The sequence below is a fragment of the Diabrotica undecimpunctata genome, chromosome 3 (genome assembly GCF_040954645.1).
Source record: "Diabrotica undecimpunctata isolate CICGRU chromosome 3, icDiaUnde3, whole genome shotgun sequence".
NCBI lineage: Eukaryota > Metazoa > Arthropoda > Insecta > Coleoptera > Chrysomelidae > Diabrotica > Diabrotica undecimpunctata.
This window is the reverse complement of record NC_092805.1, coordinates 19,096,300-19,116,770: the sequence shown is the minus strand read 5'-3', so window position 1 is coordinate 19,116,770 and position 20,471 is coordinate 19,096,300. Positions and strand designations below refer to the sequence as shown.

The window sequence follows — 20,471 nt, the reverse complement described above, 5'->3', positions numbered from 1 at the left end:
AAAAAAATAATTAAAACAATAAGATTTTATTCCGGAAACAAAGTTGTATCTAGAACGTTTGTATTCATCAACTTAAAAGAATTTAGTACTCAGTTTTAAAAATCAGTCACTGCGCAAATTCTTCAAGATCATTCGATAGAAAGCCGAGGCTTTATGGTGAATGTTGCAGTTGATTTAGTAAATTTCATTTGACAATTACTATTTTTAGAATATTAGAGTAAAAATATGACTTTTTTTAAGCCCTTTTCTCTATTTGGATTGCCGAATATAGGTCTCTCCTAATTCTCACCATTCATCTCTGTTGTTTGTAAGACGTTTCCACATTGGCCCTGCAGTTCTTTTAATATCGTCGCTCCATCGCATTTGCGGTCTTCCTCGTGGTCTTTTGGCTTCATATGGCCGCCAATTCCCGATTTCTTTATTCCATCGGCCATCCGTAAGACGTTCGTTATGTCCAGCCCATTTCCATTTCAGTTTATCTGCCAGTTCGACAGCATCTTTTACTTTTGTTCTATTACGAAATGTTTTCATTGGTTTTATGGTCTTTGAGTGAGATACCCAGCATCTGTCGTTCCATAGCTCTCTGAGTTTTTCTGATCTTCTCCATGTTTATTTTAGTGAATGTCCAGGTTTGAGCTATGTAAGATACATATTGGACTCCTTACATATGGAGCTTACATATGACTTAGATCAGTAATATTTCATTAATAAGATCTGTGGCTAATGAACATAGTTCAAAGAATCATATACAGTACCGACATTGCTCTGTAGGAATGGATTCGTCTGGTTTTTCATTCTGAGCCTAGGATAAAGGAGATTGGCGACGCTAGAGTATACAAGCCTGGTTAACTCAACTATACTCAACTAAGCCAGCGTTAAGCGGCATGTAAGACCCTGTGATAACCAAGAAGGTCAATCCAGTCTAGGTGCCGGTTAAGTCGAATGTAAATAGGAATGAACGAAACGATATTGTTGCTACACAGTACACTGGGATTGGAACCAGTCATAAGAGTGCCCTTAACACCGGTTGGGGTAGTTTTAGGTAGATTCTATTAAAGAGTAATTCTATTAGAAGTTATAGTCTCATACATTTCTTAATGGTACTGTCAGTGCACTTAGCCTTGCTGACTGCTCCTAGATCTATTCGGATTAGTGTATAAACCAAGGTGCCGCCTATGTGATGCGCACAACGAAACTTCCTCGCTCTTTCTCTGTTACTGTTCAGACCTGACTTATCAAAGGTGACAAATTTTCGAATTGAAACTTATCCAGCTAAACAGGCAGCTTTCGACATTACGTAAAGCCACAAGTCTTTTAAAAGAATATATTCTTTCTAAGCATTACATTTGAGCTTGAAGGAGCTGGGTGCCCTGGAGCACCGAAGACTGGAATATCACTATGGGATAATCGAGATATTAAGGAATAGTACAATTGACCCATTCTAGATGGTCTGACAATCTTCCCGGGGTGCCGATAACATAAATTCTTACTTGCAATTATTCAAATAGCGAGTAGTGTTGGTTGCGACCATTGGTCATATGGCTCAAGTCTTTTTTTTAATAAATGACTTACCTGGCGTGTATTTTACTCCAAACCACACTGACATTGGCATAACTCCATGATGAATTACGTGCAGAGTTGAAATATGATCATTTTTCTTCCTTAGTACGAAGAAAATCTGCAAGGAAAGAAAAACATTCAGTTAATCAATAATAAATTTTGTTTTTGTTACAATTATGCACACGAAGTCATAGGATGAGAGAGGACGATGAGAAATAATAAAAGAGAAAACGAAGAGGAAAGAAATATAACAAATATAAGAAATAAAGTAAATAGTGTGTTTTGGCTGCTCTTATTAAAATTTGTAGATTTTGAAAACGCGTTTGGTACTGCAAGGAAAACCATGGAAGCTTAAAAATAAATTTATACGAGAAATACTAGAAATATCCACCACTATCATTCAAAATATATCAAATGCCATCTTTGAAATATCGACTGTTTCTTCTTTTAACAAAGATTAAGTGATAATTAGACTAAATAAAGGTTTTGGATTTTACATGTGTAGTATTATTTCATTCTTAAAGAAGCGCCAAACATTTCAAAAAAATTAACATACCAAATGAAAAGTTAAAAATACTTACCGTATCGAAGAATTCTGTGAATTTCGAGAAAAAGTACCACCATGATGCGTGTACCATCTAAAAATAAGAATTGTTAGTTTTATGCTAAATTCACTATATATTAAGAACTTACTCTTATTGTACTTGGTTTATTGGAATAATCTACTGGCTGACACCTCAAGCTATATTCCCCCGTAAACCATCCCCCCATACCAATCTGAAAAACAAAAATATGATTATAATAAACACATGAACTGCAAACAAAAACGAACCATAAAATTGAAGCGACAGAGGTAGTTTTACCAATCATTAGTAGCAAAAACAATTAAAATTTAATCTTTATAAAAATAAAGATAAATTGGGCACGAATAAAATAAAAAACTATTGGACCAGAGTAGGCAAATTATTCTGGACATCAACGACACATTGTTTTATGAAGATTACAGAAATAATTTTCTTCTCCATAATTATTAGCATCTTTACAGCTTTATTATCGCATAATATATTTAGATGCGATCTTTTAACACGTTAAGGACGATTCTAATTTTACAATTAATTTCTAATAAAACATTCCAATTTACGATGTTTCTTTCATCCAGGGCGAATAGTTTTTTTTTCGTGTAAGTCACCCAAAATACTTCAACTAGCAAGTTCTAGCAATCAAATTGTTGAGAGTGAAATTCAGTCTGATGATCCAGATGAGAAAAAAATACACCATGATAAAATCACTTCACGTGCTACATTTAGAGCTGATTACACAGAATAAATTAATTTTAACAAGTTATTTATCTAGAACTAATTAATCTCAAACGGTTGCAGAAATGATTACCCACAGTACTGCAGAAACACAGCAAAGAAATGAAGAAGTTACTTCTTTGGCTATATCTGAAACTGGTTCTCTGTATTGTAGAGACGAAAGTAGTACACCTGCAACCCCACCATTTTTAGGAACGTCATCAAGAACAGCTGTTTTTTCAGACGATAGTGACGCTAGTGATGACTCCGACTTTGCGTTATCAAGTGTATTTAGTGTCTCTTCGTTGTCGAGAGATTTCGACGAAGTAGAGGAACAAGAAAACGAAAAAATAAACCAACAACAAAAGACAGCTCCCCTGTAATAGAGTGGAAATTTATAAATGAGCTTAGTGGAAAATATCATATGTCATATTTTGAAGAATACCAACAGTCAGATCATCGTCTTTATAAAATTCGTCGTTTACTAAATATTTCAACGATAAATTTGGTCATGCTCATCGAATAATAATCGACCTTTTTAAATGACGGGACTTGGAAACGGGACGTGTTTTTTATGCTGATAATTTCTATATTAGTTTGCCATTAGTATAGAACCTTCTAAAAAAAACCTTTTCGTGTGGTACTCTTCTATCAAATAGAAAACATTTGACCAAGGAGGTTGTAAAGCATAAGCAAAAGCGTAGCCAAGTTTAAGGTAGTTTAAGTGCGATAAAAAAAGAGTGATGATGATGACGACTGTAAAGGTAGAATGGTTGAAACAAAAAAATCGGGTTGAGGATCCAATAAGAAAACCAGATTGCATAATTATATAACATTGCCAAAAAAGGTGTAGATATGTCAGACAAATTAAGTTTCTATTATAGCCCATTACACAAAATAGTTAAGTGGTACCGAAAACTGATTATGGACCTGCTTTTTGGTACAACGTTAGTAAATGCATGGGTAATCCATACAATTTTAACCAAAGTAGAACAACGATTTATATTTTAAATTTAGAGAAATGATTATAAATAAATAAATTAATGATAATCCAAAAAGTGAGCTCTCCAATACAACTATCGGATTTGTCACGGGCGTTACAAGAAGAGTGGCGCAAAACAGTTGGAAACATGATGAAGAGGCCTATGCTCAGCAGCGGACTTTTGAGGCTGGATGATGATATTACAAGAAAATTAGTCAAAGTAAAAGTCCAGGCTGATCGGAAAGTTCCCAAAAATATTCTAAAAACTATTGAAAACATCTACCAAAACAACAAAATGGAAGTCAGAATAGTAAGACAACTTACAGAACCTATAGAAATAGGCAGTAGAATAAGATAGGGGACTCGTTGAGCCCTATGCTCTTCAATTTATTCATGGATGAAATTATCAAAAACGTTAACAAAGGAAAAGGATATAGAATGGGGAACAAAGAAGTAAAATACTTTGTTACGCAGATGACGCAATATTGATAGCCCAAGATGAAGGTAGTTTGGAAAGACTGGTCCACAGATTTAACATAAGAGCAAACGCCTTTAATATGACAATCGCTTCTCAGAAAACTAAAACAATAATAATCAACAATGAATCAACCAGATGTAAAATAGAAATTGAACGCATCAGTATTCAACAAGTAATGGAAATAAAATACCTTGGAATTACTCTGTCCCGCTATGGAGAGTTGGACAAAGAAGTGAGAGATCAAGTACAAAAAGCAAATAGACTGGCAGGATGCCTTAATGAGACTAGATGGCGAAACAGACACATTAACACTGAGATGAAGTGAAGAATTTATAAAGCCAGTATAAGACCAATAATGACACATGCCTTAGAAGTGAAGACATTAGAAGAAAATGTAACGTCCAGTGTATAAACGAATGGACACTAAATGGAAAAAAAGATTGGAATAACCACATTAAGCAGAATGGGGGACACCCATGTCGTCAAAATAGCAAGATATAATCCGCCAATGAACAAGCAGCATTGTTTATAAAGAGGAAGAGGACACTTTTTAGTCATTATTAATCTTAAATTTTCATTATTTAATAACTTTCTACATTCTCTACTATCCTGATAACACAACATTGTACGAAACGTGTGTCAACGTCTAACTAATCGAACAGTTAATAGATGCCGTACAACGGATTTAGTGGGAAAATGGCAAAACATACATTTTATGTGCATGTTTACTCTTATTCAATAGAAAAATAAATGTCATTGACTACTTACTTGATAAAATATCCATATACTAAATATAACCTGGGCAAAATTATAAACAATAAGGGTATTCTTTAAGTTAAGAGGCTTCCTATTTTCCATGAACTTTGGTCCTAATACCTAAAAAAAAGAAAAAAAAATTAAAATTCACCTAGTTTCAAGTATACTATTAATTTCGGCACGAACAAGCTTAACAGTTTGTTCTTTAGCAAATATGTTTAGCCAAATAAGGCCAACTGTACTAATTTTATCCACATACCATTCCACCCACCGTTGATATAGATGAGTCTACTGGAGAAAAAATAAACCTGAGGTCGCACCTTTTTAAAATATGACCAAAGTTGGCGGCGTCGACCTGGTTGACCACCTTTGTCAACACAACAATGTTACGCACAACAATAAACGTTGGCTGATGGTACTGTTCTACAATCTGGTAAACAGTGGTGTTCGGTTCTTGCAAAACCTGAGTTGGGAGTTGATCACACCTCAAATAGAACGAAGGTCTCAAAATTCAAACATGTCATTCTTAGTCACGACACTAACAGAGGGTTAAGAATAGACTAAAGACCATCGGAGAACAACTAGAAGATCCAGAGGATCTATGGGATCAATCTTAAAACCAAGTTAATAAAATCTCCACAAACAATGATTATAGAAGTAACTTAATCAAGAAAAATCAATTGATGAAAAAAGACATCTTGAAACTGATGGAACAACGTCGACTTATGAAATGGAATGAAACAGATTGTAGACATCTACAGACAAAAATTAAAAGGGAGATAAAATTAGTCGAAGAAAAATGGATAAGAGAAAGGTGTGAGGAAATTGAGGATGTAATATCTAGCCACGACTTTTTAATGTGCACAAAGAAGTAAAAGAAATAAGAAACATATTTGAAAAACGAACTCCCTCTGTACTTGTTAACAATAACAACAATATTATCGTAACTGAGAACGAACTTTTGCTCCTTCGTTGTTGTTGTCCAATCTTCTTGGTTATTCTCATATGCCATTAAAAATGATTTTGGGTTTCCCATTCTTTCCGACATCTGACAGGGCAGAAGGATATGAGAAGAAGAGGAGGAAGAAGAATAGGTAGTTTTCTCATTCTTTCAATTTGTCTTCGGTCAATTCAAGCAGTTTGCCATCCGTGTTCAGCATGGTGTGTAAGGTTGTTCTCTTGTTAGTAGATGTGAACAATTTTAAACGTTTCCAATTTTTTAAGATTATATATTTATTATATATTTTTACAACACCTTAATTTTTTTTTGTCTTGATTTTGATTGATTCTGATATCAATTACTTATTTGGAATGCTAATCGTTTTCTTCATAAAACTATACTTCTTATGACGTCCTTCACCTTAAACCCATACTATTACAAATGACTATGATAGCAATAATTTATTTAAAATATTTTTATCCTCTGGTATATTTATTAATGAATCTTTATCTCTTCCATTGACGTCAATAGTAAATAAGAAAATACCTGCTACACGAAACACCTGGTCGGTAAACATAAATATAAAACAGTCCATTAAAAATTGAATTCAAAGGGATCCTTTTTTAACTAATTAGCTATTTTTATCGTTTTTAAATCTAGATTTATTGGAACCCCTATTGAGTACGATATTCTCAGAAAAGTCAACGATTGGGTTTTTCCCAATAATACAGTCAACAATATCATTTTTAATAAACATATAAATCGGTAGAAGGTGCAGAGAAATTAAAGGTATAATCTTACAAAAATATTTTTATCTTCTTCCTTCTTGTATGTAGGTTTTAAAGCCCGTTTCTTCTTCAACATTAGCCTTTTAAATTGTTTAAATTATCGCACCATCTTTTCCTTCTCTGCCAATACTTCTTCGTCCATTTGGTGACATATCTCGTGCTATTCTTACTATCCTATCCTCTGCCATTCTAGTGTCATTCGAGTAGTGTTCGTTCCACTCCTGTTTCCGTTTTGTCACCCATTCATTTATGTCTTCCATATTGCATGCTCTTCTTATGTTTTCGCTTCTCTCCCTATCCAACAGACTTTTCCCCGGAGTATTTTCATCTCTGTTGTTTCTAGTAGTCGTCTCTTTTTAGATATGTCAGGTCTTGTCTCCGCCGTGTATGTTAATATAGGTCTAATTGCTGCTTTATAGATTCTTGCTTTTGTGTCTTGTCTTAGGTGTTTGTTCTTCCAGATTGTGTCATTAAGAGATCCCGCCGCTTTACTTGCTTTTAAGCTTTGTTGTCTTACTTTTTCTTCAACATCTCAGTAACTAGATATATCTATTCCCAGATGTTTAAACCTTGCTTCCTGCTTTATTATTTTCCCATCAATTTCGATTTTACATCGTAGTGGGTACTTAGATGTTGTCATACATTTGGTTTTTTCTGCTGCTATTATCATATTGTATTTCTTTACTGTTGTATTGAAGATGTGTTAACCTTTGGAGCTCGTCTTCTCTCTTGGCGATTAATGCGACGTCCTCTGCTTAACATAATATTTGGATTTCTTTGTTCCCTATTCTGTAACCATGACCTCTACGTACTTAAAGAGAAGTGGGCTTAACGAGTCACATACACTGTGTTAGTTTTCCATCTATCTTTGCCGATATTCGATTATGGAGGTAGATATTTTCGATGGTTTGTATAATATTGTTTGGAATGTTTCTTTTATACAGTAGGTATAAGACGTCTTCAACTTGGATGCAATCGAAAGCCTTTGTCAGATCTATAAAATAAAAAGATATGCTGGTTTATTGTACTCGTTAGCCTTTTCTATGATTTGTCTTAGTACAAATACGGTGTCTACGCAGGATCTTCCGGATCTGAATCCTTGTTCATGTGATAAAGTTGTTGGTTAGAACTTTTGTGGTAAGCTTAACTGCGGTGTTCAGGAGATTTATAAATCTATAATTGTTAGGGTCTTGTTTATCTCCTTTCTTGAATGTTGGTATCATTATGCTGTTTTCCCATGCGTCTGGTAGGTATCTTGTAGTGCAATATTAGTTTTTGTATAAGTTTTGTTATCTCGAGGATTATACTTTCTCCTCCGTGTTTTCGAAGCTCGTTGGTTATTCCGTCTGGACCTGGTGACTTTCTATTTTTGAGTGACTCTATGGCTATATCTACCAACTGAATACTGATTTCTATTTCGTGTCTTAATTCAGGTACGTTATTGTGTGGATTATTATTTTCCTTTCCTTTAAACAGTTCCGTCAGGTATCTTTCCCATTCGTTTGCTGGCATGTTATTATATTCATTCAATTCTGCCATTTCTTTCCGTTGGTTTCTTATGAATCTCCATATTTGTTTTTTTGTACCGTAGAAATCGCTTTCCATCCTTTTTGGAAACTGTTCGCAGTGTTCATTTTTTGTTCTTCTTACCAACGGCTTTGTTTCATTTCGTATTCTTCTGTAGGTGTCTCGGGATTCTGGATTATTATATTTTGTACTTGGTAGAGGCCTCCCGTTTCTCTTTACATTTTTCTTTTATTTCTTTTCTGAACCATGGTGTATTGTTGTTGTTTCTTTTGTTCCTCCTCCTCCTCCTTTGGTACATTTGGTACATTTCTCTTGTAGAGTCGTTCCACAGTGATTCTACATTGAATTTTTCCTCGGTGATTTCCTGTGGAAAATGTTTTGGTGTTATTTTCATTCTTATTTTTGATAGTACTAGTTTGTGTTCACTCCCTGCGTCTGCTGAGTTTTAAGTTCGGATATCTAGAATCTGCTTTGGGTGGATTTTTCTATTAGTGACTATAAAGTTAATCATAGATTTGTGCCCCTGGAGTTTTCAAATGTATATTTATACTGGAGCTTATAATATTTTCATTATATTATAATGAACGTGACATTCGACGCAGGACGTGAAATGTCACAAGACATTCGACGCAGGACGTGACATTCGACGTAGATCGTGAAATGACGTGACATTCGATGCAGAACGTGACATTTATGTTACATTCGACGCAGGATGTGACATTTATGTGACATTCGACGCAGAACGTGACATTTATGTGACAAAGCGTCTTTGCTCTTTGACACCCTATCATTTATTATTAGCATTAATTGTCGAATCTTGCGTCGAATGTCACGTCATTTCACGCAACATTTCACGTTCTGCGTCGAATGTCACGTTCTACGTCGAATGTCATGTGACATTTCACGTTCTGCGTCGACTGTCACGTTCTCTTAGGCACTGTACGGAAAAGAAGAAGAAGAATAATGTTCATACTGAACGTTGACATGGCTTCTGTGTCACCAACGCTTTTATTTGACACCTCATACGTCAAAATCAGGCCAATAGCAACGAAGATACGTTTTAGCGCCCATTTGGCAATGCTGCCATCTTTGTTTTTTCTCTCCCCGTCTCCTCCCCGTTCCAACGAGCCGTCGTACGTCACGATCGGACCAATAGAAACAAAGATATGACGTAATGACCTTTTGGCATGCTCCGATGCGCACGGCACATACTGCGTTCAACCCCATTTTTCATCCCCTTTCCAACGAGCCCTCGTACGTCATCCTACGTTAAGCCGTTTGGAACTTACGACCGGGGGTTGCGATTTTAGGGGTTGCGATTTAGGGGATGAGCTCAAAGACCTGTAGTCTATCTACTCCGGTGCTCATGTATGGGTGTGAGACGTGGACCCTGACCAAAGAAACTGAAAGAAAACTCAGATGTTTTGAGAGGAAAATCCTCAGAAGAATCTTTGGGCCTTATCACGACATTAATAGTAACCAATACCGAATGAGATTAAATCCCAACGTGTAAGATCATGTCCATAGACTCCATAATAACCGCCTTGCCAAGCTAATATGGGAGGAAGCCCCCACAGAAAGAAGGCCCTTAGTACGTCCACGAATGCGATAGAGAGACAATATATGGTCAAATCTAAGAACCATGGGGCTACCCACTGACCCAACTATTATGGACGACCGTTCAAGATGGAAGCAAGTTGTGCAGTCAGCCAAAACCCACCCCGGGTTGTAGTGCTACGAGAAGAAGAAGAATATATGAATGGACATGAAAAAAGCAAAATTGGAAAGCTTGTTCTGGAATCAAAAAAGGTCCTAGCTGCAGCTGCGTTGACCAACAAGGTGAACTTGCAAGTTGGGGCTAATCCACTCTGCCTCTAAAAAATGAAATTGTGATTGGAGTGCCTTTCAGTACTAACCAGAGTAATTTCAAAGAACTTCTTTCACTAAGGTTGTAGGACTCATGGGCTAGAGGTGGAGCGCCTCCATGTAGCGGGCGTTCCAAGAGGCTCACAACACAACATCCTCTACTTAATCGTAGGAGATGCTCTTGGGTGGTCAGTCAGCGTAGACTTAGATAGCGTCTACATCTACTTGGATTGGTAAATAACTCTAGATGTCGTATATATGTCGATGAAGGAGAAACCACTAATGTCTCGCAGTGTCCAGTAAGACCTTGTGTTTGGAAAAGTATTTAGTGTCTACTTATATATTTTCTTTTTAATATTCTTATTACTCTATTATAATATGACCTTATAGTATTTTATTTTATTATATGATCCTATTTATATAAATATTTTATGTTAAATATTTTTCGTTATATATCTTTATTATCTCTTTAAATTCTCACGTGAAAATTGGCTTATTCATATTATGTTTGTCAAGTTCTGAGACACCACTTGTCTAAATCCCCACACGTTTTCGGGAAACTATTAATTTTAACCTCGAACGCACAAAAAGCTTATAAGAATCAACTATTTGAAGCTTTTATCTAATTTATTGCATTTTAAAATAAATATGCATACCCAATACAAAAGCTTTAATTTATTACGGTCTTTCGCCCGAAATATCACTTAACTACCTAAGTAATAGGGTTGGTCTATATTGATAGAACCGGGCCGAACACGGTAGTTAACCCGAGCTGGAGATGATCACACCTAGCGTCGAAGATGCCGCTTCTCCTCGTTGAACGCGTCTACAGCATCGCGACACAGACACTTTGACCACACACGATGCCTTTCAACTTTCTGCCACACAGTATTCAAAAGGTAAGTGAGTTTTTTTCTGAATTGATAGCAATTTATGAGTTATGCCACGTGTTTTTTTTTATTTTCAACCATATATATCTTTTACTTCATTATTTAATTAAATAACCAGCTATTTTCAATGTTTCCTACTTTAAACACCATGGTTCGATCAAAATAAAAGCTATAACTTGAAGGAAGCTTCTAAAATGTGAGGCCACAATTTTATTAAGGGACTAGATGTATAGGACGACAGTAGGATAGGCTCCGACTCTATACCCTGCTGGTTTTAGAGGATAGCAAAGAGACCTGGAATAGCTGTTCAGCCCGACGTACCGAAGACCAGATAATCGCAGGCTCCATCCAAATCATACCGGGTGACACAATGGACCGGCAATAATAAATCTGTGCCAACGACTCAAAAATAGAGCACTGGGCGAATTAGTGAAATCATAGGCCGTTTCTAAAATAATGAAAAAACAGTTTCTCTAGAACAAAATTATATTTTGACAAAACTATAAAGGTAAAATTACATCATTTAGTAGGAAATATGTCTCATTTTGGCTGCAATTACTACTTTTACCCGTTTCAATAACAAAAACATATTCATTCATTCAACAACATATACAACTCTGGAGAAATACCTACAGAATGGCTGAAATCTGAGTTTATTGCACTTCAAAAAAAAACCAGGAGCCAAAAAAATGCGAAGATTACCGTACTATAAGCCTCATGAGTCATCTCCTAAAATTGTTCCTAAAGATAAATTATAAGAGAATCTACAAGCTGTGTGAAAGTCAAATTTCCCCCAACCATTTCGGGTTCACAAATGCTGTTGGTACTAAAGAGGCTTTGTTCTCAGTACAAGTCTTATTCCAGAGATGCAGAGACGTCAACTGTGACGTCAACGCATGTCTGGTTAATTACGAGAAAGCGTTTGATCGAGTACAGAAGGCCAAGATAATGCAAATACTAAAAGAAACAGGAATTAACAACCAAGATCTGACAATAATTAGAAATCTTTACTGGAATCAGACAGCAAATCTCAGAGTTGAAGGTGAACACACTGACTATGTGAAAATCATGCGTGGAGTGAGGCAAGGCTGTATTTTGTCTCCTCTAATCTTCAATCAATGCAGTGAAATAGAGGCATATGCTAAACAGTATGATAGCTTTAACATGCATAAGAAAATAAAGGAAAAGACAAATACACTGAGAAAAAAGAAAGATGCCCTTCTGAAAGACGCATATGGAAAAATCATTATAGAAATTAAAGAGAAATTAAAAAAATGGAAGACATACATAACAGATCTGTTTGAGGATAATCGACAAGAACCGGAAGAAATCGACAGCGAAACGGGGCCAGAGATCATAATAGAGGAAATCGAACAAGCAATACGAAACGCAAAAAATGGAAAAACTGTAGGTCCAGACGAAATACCTGCGGAACTACTGAAATGTCTAGACGATGAAACTCTACCTGTACTTCTGGATCTATTTAATGAAGTATATAAAACTGGAAAAATCCCACAGGAATGGTTGGTCCACCTTTGTAGCAATACTAAAAACAGTATATGCCAAAGATTGTTCAGACTATAGGACAATATCACTAATAAGCCATACCCTCAAAATATTTCTAAAGGTGATTCATGGAAGATTATATAGAAAACTAGAAGATGATATGGATGATACTCAGTTTGGGTTCCGCAAGGGACTGGGAACGAGAGAGGCATTGTTTGCTTTTAATGTCCTCTCTCAAAGATGCTTAGATATGAACCTAGATATTTATTCCTGTTTCATCGACTTCGAGAAGGCATTCGACAGGGTCCGACATGAAAAACTAATAGAAGTACTGAGAAACAAAGATATAGACAGACGAGCCTTACGAATCATTATTAATCTGTATTGGAATCAAAAGGCCAATATAAAGATAGAAGAACAAAAGTCCGAAAATATAGATATAAAGAGAGGAGTAAGACAGGGCTGTGTTCTGTCACCATTACTGTTTAACGTGTACAGTGAAGCCATATTCCAGGAAGTGATAGCGGATCTGGGTCATGGAATCTCTGTAAACGGAAGAATAGTAAATAACATAAGATTCGCTGATGACACCGTTATAATAGCAGATACCCTGGAATCGCTACAAGAATTGGTAAATAGAAGTAACGACTATTGCATTAGATACGGACTAAAAATAAATAAGAGAAAAACTAAATTTATGATTGTCTCAAAAACGCAACATGGAAATGAAAAATTAATGATAGAGCAAACCCAAATAGAAAAAGTAGAGACATATAAATATCTGGGAACCTGGGTTGATGACAAAAATGACCAAAGCAGAGAAATCAAAGTCCGAATTTAAACTGCAAGGCAATCATTTGTGAAAATGAAGACAATGCTTACCAACAGATTACCATGCAACTTACTTCAGTTGTGTCTCAGATTGAGGGCTCTAAGATGTTACATATTTTCTATCTTACTATACGGAATGGAAGCTTGGACATTGAAGAAACAACACATAAGAAAAATAGAAGCGTTCGAAATGTGGTGTTACAGAAGAATATTAAAAATTCAGTGGGTTCAAAGGATTACCAATGCTGAGGTACTAGGAAGTCTAAATAAGGAGTTAGAAATTATGAACAGCATAAAAAGAAGAAAACTAGAATATTTGGGTCACATAACCAGAGGAAAAAAATATGAGCTGCTGAGAATTATTATGCAAGGAAGGATCCAAGGAAGAAGAAGCATAGGAAGAAGACGCATCTCCTGGCTGAAGAACCTTAGAGAATGGTTTAACTGTAGTTCACTACAACTTTTCAGAGCAGCAGCCAACAAAGTGACCATAGCCGTTATGATATCCAACCTCCGATAGGAGATGGAACTTTAAGAAGAAGAATCTTCAATCTGTACTCTGAAACAATATTTAACGAAGCTTTGCACCAAACTGAAAAAGGTATTCTACTAAACTGTTACCGGCTAAACAACATCAGATATGCAGATGACACCATAGTATTTGCGGACAACTTAGAAGACCTACAAGTTCTTATGAACAAAATCACGTATTACAGTCAACAATATGGACTCAATATAAACGTTAAGAAGACAAAGCTCATGATAATAAGCAAAAAAAGGATAACAGAAGGTCAACTCTACGTCAACCAATCCCCTGTAGAAAGAGTGACGCATTACAACTATCTCGGCACCATAAGAATGGACCAACAACCAGGAGATTAGAACACGCATCGGAAAAAAATCACCAACTTTTGTTATCTGGGTGCAAACTCAAATGAACAGTGGGACCAATCGACGGAAATTAAGATAAGGATCGAGAAGGCAAGATCAGCTTTCGTCAAAATGAAAAAAATCTTTAACAGCCACGATATAAAATTGACAATAAAAGTTCCTTTACTAAAATGCTACGTATTCTCCATTCTTTTATATGGCGTGGAGTCATGGACCTTAACTGAAGCATCACTGAAGAGACTCGAAGCATTTGAGATGTGGTGCTATAGACGCATATTGAGGATTTCATGGATAGACAGAGTTACCAACGAAGAAGTACTACATAGAATGGGTAAAGAGCGCGAACTAGTCATAACCATAAAACGTCGCAAACTAGAATACCTGGGCCATATAACGCGCAATGAACAACGATACAACCTACTTCGGACCATACTTCAAGGTAAAGTGCATGGGAAAAGAGGTCCAGGACGAAGAAGAATATCCTGGCTGCATAACCTGCGAAAATGGTTTAACTTAACCACTACCGGACTTTTCAGGGCAGCAGTCAACAAAGTTAGAATAGCCATGTAGTGTCCAACGTCCGTAACGGATAGGCACCATAAGAAGAAGATCGGAAAAGCTAGATCCACCTTGAATCGGATCGGGGCCTTCTTCAAGAGTCACATCCTCTCTCTTGATACAAAAGTAAGAATGCTGCGATGCTACGTCTTCTCTGTCCTTTTTTATGGTGTTGTATCGTGGACCTTGAACGAAGATATGTGCAGAAAACTGGAAGCATTTGAGATGTGGCTATATCGGAGAATGCTTAAGATACCGTGGACTGACCGAGTAACAAATGTGGAGGTCCTCAGAAGAATGAATAAGAACCGAGAGCCGAGAGATACTGACCACCATCAAATCTCGAAAGTTACAGTTCCTCGGGTATATTATGCGAAATGAATCCAGATATGCTGTACTTCAAACCATCCTGCAAGGAAAAATATTTGGAAAACGAAGTCCAGGAAAACGAAAAACATCTTGGTTAAAGAACCTCAGAATCTGGTTCAATACAACATCTGTGCAGCTGCCCCGTGCTGCTGCAGATACGATAAAGATTGCCATGATGGTCGCCAACATTCGTAACGGATAGGCACATCAAGAAGAAGGCCCGTTTTGGCATAAATTCTAAAAACTTTTGACAGTTCCCAGATATTCCTTTCATCTCGAAACCAAACCTGAATGACAGCGCAGTCTAGCTTTGCAAATGGCCCATAATTTTATAATGTGGTTGAGGTATGGCGAATTACCGGGCCAAACTAAAACATTAATCTTCGTATTTTTAAAAAACTCCATCATTTGCTATGACTTGTGACAGGAAGCAGAGCCCTGTTGAAAAATCTCTCCTCCTTGGGGGTGACATTTTTAGAGTTCTGTGTCCAAAAGCTGTTCCAACATAGTCATGTACGCCGTGTATGAAAAACATCCCCAAAACATTTTTTAACTGGATGTTTTACGGTTTGATCAATATGAGATGGTGTAAGGTTTTCATTGTCAGACTTCCTGACGAATTCCGACCGCTGTTCCTGAACCATAAAGTGAGTTTCATCTGTAAATAGGACTTTTCTCCAGTCGTCTACAGTCCAATTAGAGTATTGTTTGGCCTACAATAGCCACTGTTTCTTCATTCGTTCAGTTAGAAGCTGTTTTTTCTGTGGACGCATTGCCCTTCTACCATTCTCCAAAAGTATTTTCCGAACAGCTGAGACATGAATCACTACACCTGATGCTGCTAGATCTTGTCTCGTTTTCGAGCTCTTGGCTTGTTTTCTTGGGTCCAATTTGCTCTTTCGAAGTAAAAATCTTTCTTCTGTTGGTGTTTTTTCTCTTTCTTCCACATTTTCCTAACCTTTTCACATCCATTGATCCCGTTTCTCGTTTACTCTTCAAAATCTTGCTTAGTACCCTCTCTCACTCCACACATTCTTGCGATTTCTCTTTGTGACATAGAAATGTGTTTACTTAACGTGATAATCTTTTCACGCTTCCTAGGCGTAATATCCATGATGGAATTAAACGAAACAAATTACCGAAAACAACACAAACTTAGTGGGAAATATCCTAAAACACCTCCAAATAAAAGGCAGAGAAAAGTAAGGTTATGTTTTTAATGCTTGGTCAGTTTTATATGTGTGGACATTGTTGCCAACTGTGAATATTGAAAAATGTCACAATGATTTATGTAATTTGCACAATACTGTAGGTCCTACTCCGAGCCTCCTATATAGCATATGACATAATAATTGGCTTGGTATCATTTACACAAAAATTTACAGTATCTCTTATATTTTATCCATCCTATATTTTTTCTCTCGTTTAATAAAAAATGGTAGACATGGTATAAAATTACGGTAAAGTACTGTAAAAAATTTAAAATTTTTGTCAAATCAAGATAAAATTTAGTTACCTTAACTATATATACATATGAAAGACATATCACTAATGTAGGAAATGGACCTGACATCAGAGGCCAATCAGCAGTCCTAGGATCTGAAAACAAAAACAACCCAGTTATTTATCTGTGTCATAAAAATAACTAAGTTTAATTTATATGTTTAAAAATATGATTCGGTAATTAGCAAACATACAAATTATTTTTCCAACAAAGTCGGGATTTTAAAGAGACCATCTGGTGAAGTAATTTTTAACTTAATTAGATGTCAATGTTCTTGAACCGAAAAATTTTATAAATATGAAATGTTCATGATTATATTTTATTATTATTCACGATTATGAAACTCGGTCGTCTTTTCGAAATGAATACGTTATACAAATAGAAAATATAATTTTTTATCGAGAATAATGAAGCACTAAAAGCAATAAACCTTCCAATTTTCCGCAGCAAGATGAATCAGTATGCATCTTTTTGCATTCAATTTGGAATAAAGTCATAATGATCATTGAGATAAGTAAAAATTAATGAGAACCAAATAATGGGACAGTATAAAGTAACTGCTAAAACAAGATATGACACTTATGCTGCGAAAACAATGCAACTGGTCACTCAATCAAATTGAGTGAATCGCTGTATTATTTCATTAAAATGGTGCCTGGTATTTTTAAAATTAAAAAATTCGTGAATTAGAGATTCACAATTATTGCCGAAATAAAACAATACTTGAAGTTTTCTTCTTCTTCTTCCTCTTTATAAGAAATTCTGCTTGTTCATTGGCGGATTAGCATAAGAACAGGAGAAGAAATCGAACAGGTCAGGCAATTTAAATACTTTAAATACTTGTTTGCTGAACGAGGGTTGGGACCCCGAGAACGAAATAAAGAGCAGAGTTGAACAAGCCAGAAATGCTTTTTTGAGGCTTCGTAAGTTTCTGACTGATCGCAAATTGGACTTCAACCTCCGATACAAGATGCTTAAGTGTTACGTGTGGCCTGTTTTCTTGTACGGAATGGAAGCATGGACGTTAAAGGCCAGTTCCATTAACAAACTTGAAGTGTTTGAAATGTGGTGCCTGCGTCGAATGCTTAGAATATCATGGACGGACAGGGTCAGAAATGAGGAAGTACTCAGAAGAGCGGGCTTACAGGATAGGGAACTTTTTAGTTATGTAAAAAGTAAGAAGACTGCATACTTGGGACACATATTACGAGGAGAAAGATATACTTTTCAGCAACTGATACTCGAAGGGAAGATAGAGGGTAGGAGAGGTCTGGGACGTAAAAAAATGTCATGAACGATGTACGGTGGACGCCTACGCAGAAATGCACGGCACCTTAAGAAGAAGAAGATTGGCGGATTAATACCTCTATGGAAGGTTGTCACTTCTTCTTTTGTGCGGTCGTACGATACTTCTTCTGCCGATTGGTGACTTATCTCTTGCTATTTTGACGACACGGGTCTCCTCCATTATGCTTATGTGGTTATTCCATTCTTTTTTTCTATTTTGTGTCTTCATTTATACACTGTACGTTACATTTTCTTTTAATGTCTTCACTTCTCTTTTGATCTCTCAGCGTATTCCTGTAATTCTTCTCATCTCTGCCGTTTCCAGTGACACCTTTGCATTGTGGCTGTGTCGGGTCTTGTTTCTGAGGCATGGATGAAATCTGTCAAGGGAATGCTGTACTTACACCTGAGAAAGAGCTAGTCTAAGCCCCAACAATAAAATTAGAATCTCAAGTACAGTTCTTAACAGAATGAAGAAGAACACGCAGCTGATGGCTACAATCAATGAATGTAAGCTACTGTACATCCGACACCTGATGCGAGGAGATAAATATAAAATACTTCGGTTAATCATCGAAGTCAAAATTTAGGGGAAGAAGCCAATAAGAAGAAGACAGAATTCCTGGCTCAAGGATCTATGCCGATGGATCTCGACAAAACCTAATTCAAAATCTTTAGAGTCTCGATTTCACATTATACCAATTGCCAATTGGATGGTCAACCTTCGAAAGGAGACGGTGCAATGAAAAGAGAAACTGCACATTATTATCTATGCGCATCTTCTAGCTAGTGCGTTTAGTACTAACGCAATGATGCATAATGGTACAAACAGCTCACTCAATATTATATATTCAATACTTTTAAATATTTACATATCAGTACAAAAGTAGTCAAGGCAGGCCTTGACATTGAATTAAAAAATCTATTGCTAAATAACTTAAGATTATTTATTAGTTAGATCTTCCCTGTTACCTAACCTGCGAGAGTATAATAAAACACTAAAATTAATATGTTAAAAATCAATAAAAGTTGTACGTCAATAGATGAATTTTATTATAAGTAAAAGTTGCGTAAATTCCTGCACAATTCACATAAGATTAAGGACCGCACACACGATCATGTGGTAGTCATACCAACAAAAAAGATATCTAGATCTATTATCTACAGATATTGTGTGCCAAAGTTTAAAGTTTAAAAGTAAGCCAACTGTAATAAATCGATTATGAAGACAGTTAAGAAAAGAAGATAAAGAAAAAAATTGAAGACCTTAAGAAAGCTGTAAAGTATGTTCTCCAGTAATTTGAAGATTGCTTTGTAGATATTATAAATTTTTCAGAGCAGCATCATTAGAATATAAGTGTTGACAGTAACTTGTAGCAATGTTTAGTGTTTTAGCAATATATGATGTTATAATGAACTATGATTGAAACAGGAAAAAAATTTTTTTAATGGAGAGAATCTCTAATTGCACAAAGGTACCTAAGTAGATGAAAAAGTACACATAAATAATTTTTTTTATAAATGAACAATATTATTAGAGGAACCGCGGTAAATTCGGACCTCTGATGATAATTCGGACCCCCAGTGCAGTTTCGTACGGAGGAGATGGTGTCAATGGGAAAAGAGCGTAAATCTTTCCTTGGCATTGCCGGATATCGAGGCTCTGCCGCTGTTCAGTTAGTGAATAAGTTCAGACAGTGACGAGTGTGACGCCTGGATATTTGCAGTGTTCCTGTTTATCATTTCCTACGATAGTTCTCGTGAAGGGAAGAATTTAATACTAGCGTAGTATGTAGTAAATAAGGTATACCATTTTTCAAAGTAAAAACGTTGCACGTCACAATTTATATAAAGTGGCGTCACTTATATTTAAAATTTCCAGCACCTCAACCTTAGAGTTCAAATTTTCCTAACACAGCTAATAATACGAAACCCATACGGAACTGCTCGATCTGTCATAGGCGTCAACATGGTGTAATAATCAGAAAAATGTCTTCTTCTTTCTACTTTATAAATAGACAAAATGCCTGTTGTATTTCGGTTTTTAGCCTCACTTCTTACTCTGTCTCTTACGAGTTTGGTTTGTTATTTTTCGTAAGACTTTCATTTCTGTTGTTTCCAACAGTCTTTGTGTTTTCGCCGTATCTGCTCTTGTTTCCACTGTGTACGTCATTATCGGTCTTATTGTTGATTTACATATCCTGGTTTTCGTTTCCGTTGTGAGGTATTTGTTTCTCCAGATTATGTTGTTGAGACATACTGCTACTCTGTTTGCCATGTTTACTTGTTTTTGTACTTCTTCTTCCAATTTTCTGTAGCTTGACAGTTTTATTCCCAAGTATTCAGTTTCCATCACTTGTTCTATTATCTATTTTGTTATTTACGACTAGTTTACATCTTCTCGGTTCCGCTGATATCACTATCGCTTTAGTTTTCTCTGTTG

General features: G+C 36.1%; 1 protein-coding gene across 5 annotated transcripts in view; it reads right to left on the bottom strand.

Moving 5' to 3' along the window:
• The window catches only part of LOC140436514 (very long chain fatty acid elongase AAEL008004-like), a 227,647-nt gene that overhangs the window by 10,685 nt on the left and 196,491 nt on the right, over window positions 1-20,471 (bottom strand). For all 5 annotated transcript variants that reach the window (XM_072525391.1, XM_072525388.1, XM_072525390.1 and 2 more), the window contains 5 exons: window positions 16,754-16,836; window positions 5,084-5,191; window positions 2,254-2,337; window positions 2,142-2,198; window positions 1,573-1,678 (listed from right to left, as the gene is read on the bottom strand). In XM_072525391.1, the coding sequence (XP_072381492.1) occupies window positions 1,573-1,678; window positions 2,142-2,198; window positions 2,254-2,337; window positions 5,084-5,191; window positions 16,754-16,836 (438 nt within the window). The remainder of the gene's footprint in view (window positions 1-1,572; window positions 1,679-2,141; window positions 2,199-2,253; window positions 2,338-5,083; window positions 5,192-16,753; window positions 16,837-20,471) is intronic.